The 3,314-nt window shown below is 40.9% G+C and overlaps 1 protein-coding gene across 1 annotated transcript; it reads right to left on the reverse strand.

Annotated features, from left to right (window-relative positions):
* Positions 1–1,163: 1,163 nt before the first annotated feature.
* Positions 1,164–2,300, reverse strand: HTR1D (5-hydroxytryptamine (serotonin) receptor 1D, G protein-coupled). Its single transcript, XM_009892990.1, has one exon. It carries the CDS (start codon positions 2,298–2,300, stop codon positions 1,164–1,166), a length of 1,137 nt encoding a protein of 378 aa, XP_009891292.1.
* Between the last annotated feature and the right edge of the window lie 1,014 nt (positions 2,301–3,314).

Raw genomic sequence — 3,314 nt, forward strand, 5'->3', positions numbered from 1 at the left:
GTGGTTTGGCCTCAGCCAGCAACAAAGAACCACGCAGCCGCTCACACAACTCCCACAGTCGTGGAAAAAGAAAATGACAGGGCCAAACTCGTGGGTTAAAAGAGTGCAATTTAACAGAACAGCAAAAGGAAAAGACGAAAACGCGATTACAGTACCACCGCGAAGCGCACCGACCAGACCCGCACCGACCAGACCCGCACCGACCAGACCCACACGACCGCAGGCCCACCCCCGAGTGGCGACTCCTCTCCTCTCCCCGGCTAGCTCCTCTTATAGCTCGGGCATGGGTCACGTGGGATGGAATACCTGCCCCCTGCCGGCTCCTGGGGAGATTAACCCCATCCCTGCTGGAACCAGGACACCTGGATACAGGGATGACAGGCCAGAAGGCAGCCTATACATTATATATAAAAAAATTAAATAACAGAAATATAAGATCAAGGTACTTTTGAATAATTTTCATGCTGTTTATTTTGTAGTATTTCTGCAGTGGCTGTTCTATTCATTATAAGATGCGTAAAAATTATTTCAAATAAGTTCTCTTCTCTCTACAGTTCACCAAAAACATAGTTTCAAATGCAGTATTTGTGAAATATCCACAGAATTTATATACGCGCTATGTCTTCTATGCCCTGCTGCTTATAGTCCAGCTGTGTCACACAACTTCTGAAAAAGTTACAGGTTTTATCAATTTCAAATAGATAGTATAGATGCCATAGAAAATGTAGACATCAGATCCTGTTCTCCAGAAACTTTCTCAGCCTACATAAATTGTTAATAAAGTACAGCAGAAATACTGACATCCTGCAAATACGCAAACATTTTCCTCTCATCAGGTTACAAAGGCATGGCACAATTGGATAATATGTGTCATCTCATCATACAAACTCAACTCTCTGGTTCACACTCCTTCACTTGTTACAAAGCTTACTCCATGTGTTGATCTTACATACACAAATGATCACTGCACAGAAGAGTTCTGTAATGGGATATAGAATTCCAGACAGAAAGTACCAAATTGGCAAGAAGCTCCCAGTTACATGCACAGCACAGGGTAGCAGCAGAGATGGCAATTACCACTCTGTACCTTAGGAATAAAAGCACAGAAAGTTTCCAGGTAGGCTGCAAGATCGCACAAGGGTCAGTAACACAACAGGAAAGGATCAAGATGAACACTTTTTGAAATGTATTAGTTTTTGGAAAGCCTGTTTAAATTCTTCATTAAAAGCTGTATAAATGACTGGATTGATCAATGAGTTTAAGTAACCTAACCATGTGAAAAAGTCCAGTAGGATGGGATGAAACCAACAAGCATCTTGGCAGATTGGTAGGACTAGGGACATGACAAAAAAAGGCAGCCAGCAGAAAATGAAGGCTCCCAGAATAATGCCTAAAGTTTTGGTGGCTTTCCTTTCTCTTGCAGCAGAAATTCTTTTCCTTTCCAGGACACTATCTGCAAGTTTTATTTTAACATGATTGATAAATATTGGGGATCCACCTGAATAGGAATGCCCTTCATGGAGGCTAGCATTAATGGAGCAGAGAGAAGAGCCAGCAGAGCCGGTAATCAGGTGTGCAGTAGTAAAACGTTTCCCATATAAGGAGGGTGGCTTCAGAATCCTGGATCGAGCTGCTACATAAATTCTACCGTACAATATCAGGAGGAGCACAGTTGGGATGTAGAAAGCTCCACAAGTAGAATAAATTGTGTAGGAAATTTGATCTGTGTTTACAGTACACTTTGCAATTTCTTCATGAGCTTTCACTTGCCTCCAGAAAAATGGTGGCACAGAAATACTAATAGATATCATCCAGACCACGGCAATCATGAGAGCTGCTCGGCCAGCGGTCCGGCGTTTGGCATATTCCAAAGCATCAGTGATAGCCCAGTATCTGTCCAGTGCAATAACACAGAGATGTAGGATTGAGGCTGTGCAGCACGTGATGTCTGATGATAACCAGATATCACACAACACTTGGCCAAAGGCCCATGTGTGTGTGACAGTATAAGCAATACTGATGGGCATTACTAGGACAGACACTAAAAGATCAGTCACTGCCAAGGAGCCAATGAGGTAATTTGCAGGTGTGTGGAGCTTTCTAGTCAGAAAAATTGTAATAACAACAAAAACGTTTGCAAGGATTGTTGCCAAGGTTATAACAGACAGAAGAACTGACAGTGAAATCTTCAGCCCTAATAGTGTCCTTTCATCCAAAGCCAGTGGTGTTTCAGTGAAATTTAATGACTTATTTGCTGAACTCTGGAGAGAGAGCTCTGCTGAATGGTTATACTGAGTCATCCTCTGCTCTGATTTCACTTTTCACTTTCCAGTGTAATCTTTCTGGGACGATGAAGACTCTTACTTTTTTGCTGAAATAGAACTTTTCATACTAGAGTCCAACACTGAAGAAATATTAATTTGTTGAAAACTTCAGCTTACACAGTACTCTCCTAAGGTAGATTTTCCATCACATCAATGACATCATTGTTAAAGCAAAATGTTAACATAATCATCCAGACATGATTCTGGTGTATGACAATATAAGCGGTACTGTACGTGATGGGAATTTAGGTGTTTTTCATTTTCATCTTGCAGATGACTATATCATTCTTTATTACCTTTTATTCAAACCTCCTTTCTGAACTAATCTTCTGTGAAGTCCATAAATCAATACTGAAGAGTGAGAGGCTGAAAAAGAAACATCTGGACATGTAACTGATGCCCCTGTGCTTGGGACAAAGCTATCTTGAAGAGTATTTTCCCCTCCTCTCTGATAGCTGAATGTCACTTTTTTGATATTTATAAGGGACACTTTGTTAGTAGAATACCCAAGATATAAACCAATACTGCCTGGATTCCTTTTGTAAACATAATTTCTGTGAGATTTGTAAATCAAGACCTCTTTTCGAAAAGTGCAGAGCTCTGTTTTCATTTATTCCTCCAGACTATTCAGGTTTTCTCTTCAACATTGAGTCTTCAAATGCTGAAGTCAGGTGTTGGGTACAAGAATTCAGTGTGTTGGTGCTGAAGGTGACAGCATGTTCCAAGTACTAAGCTGTTCCTGATCATGCACATGGTGAATGCCTGTAATGACTTGTGGAGTGGTGATTCCCTCAAAAGAACAATAGACTGGTTAGGGGGATCTGGAAAAAGAAAGTGAATGTTTTAGTCCAGAATGGTGATAGAAGAGTTGTGGAAGTTGAGGCATCACAGTATACAATCTACAGGCTTTCCATACTTTTCTTTAGATTCACTTAGTGTAACCTGAAATCTTTACAAACCTGAAGAAAACATCCTAAGACACATTCCCTT

The sequence above is a fragment of the Charadrius vociferus genome, unplaced genomic scaffold (assembly GCF_000708025.1).
Source record: "Charadrius vociferus isolate BGI_N301 unplaced genomic scaffold, ASM70802v2 scaffold459, whole genome shotgun sequence".
In the NCBI taxonomy this organism is placed as follows: Eukaryota; Metazoa; Chordata; class Aves; order Charadriiformes; family Charadriidae; genus Charadrius; species Charadrius vociferus.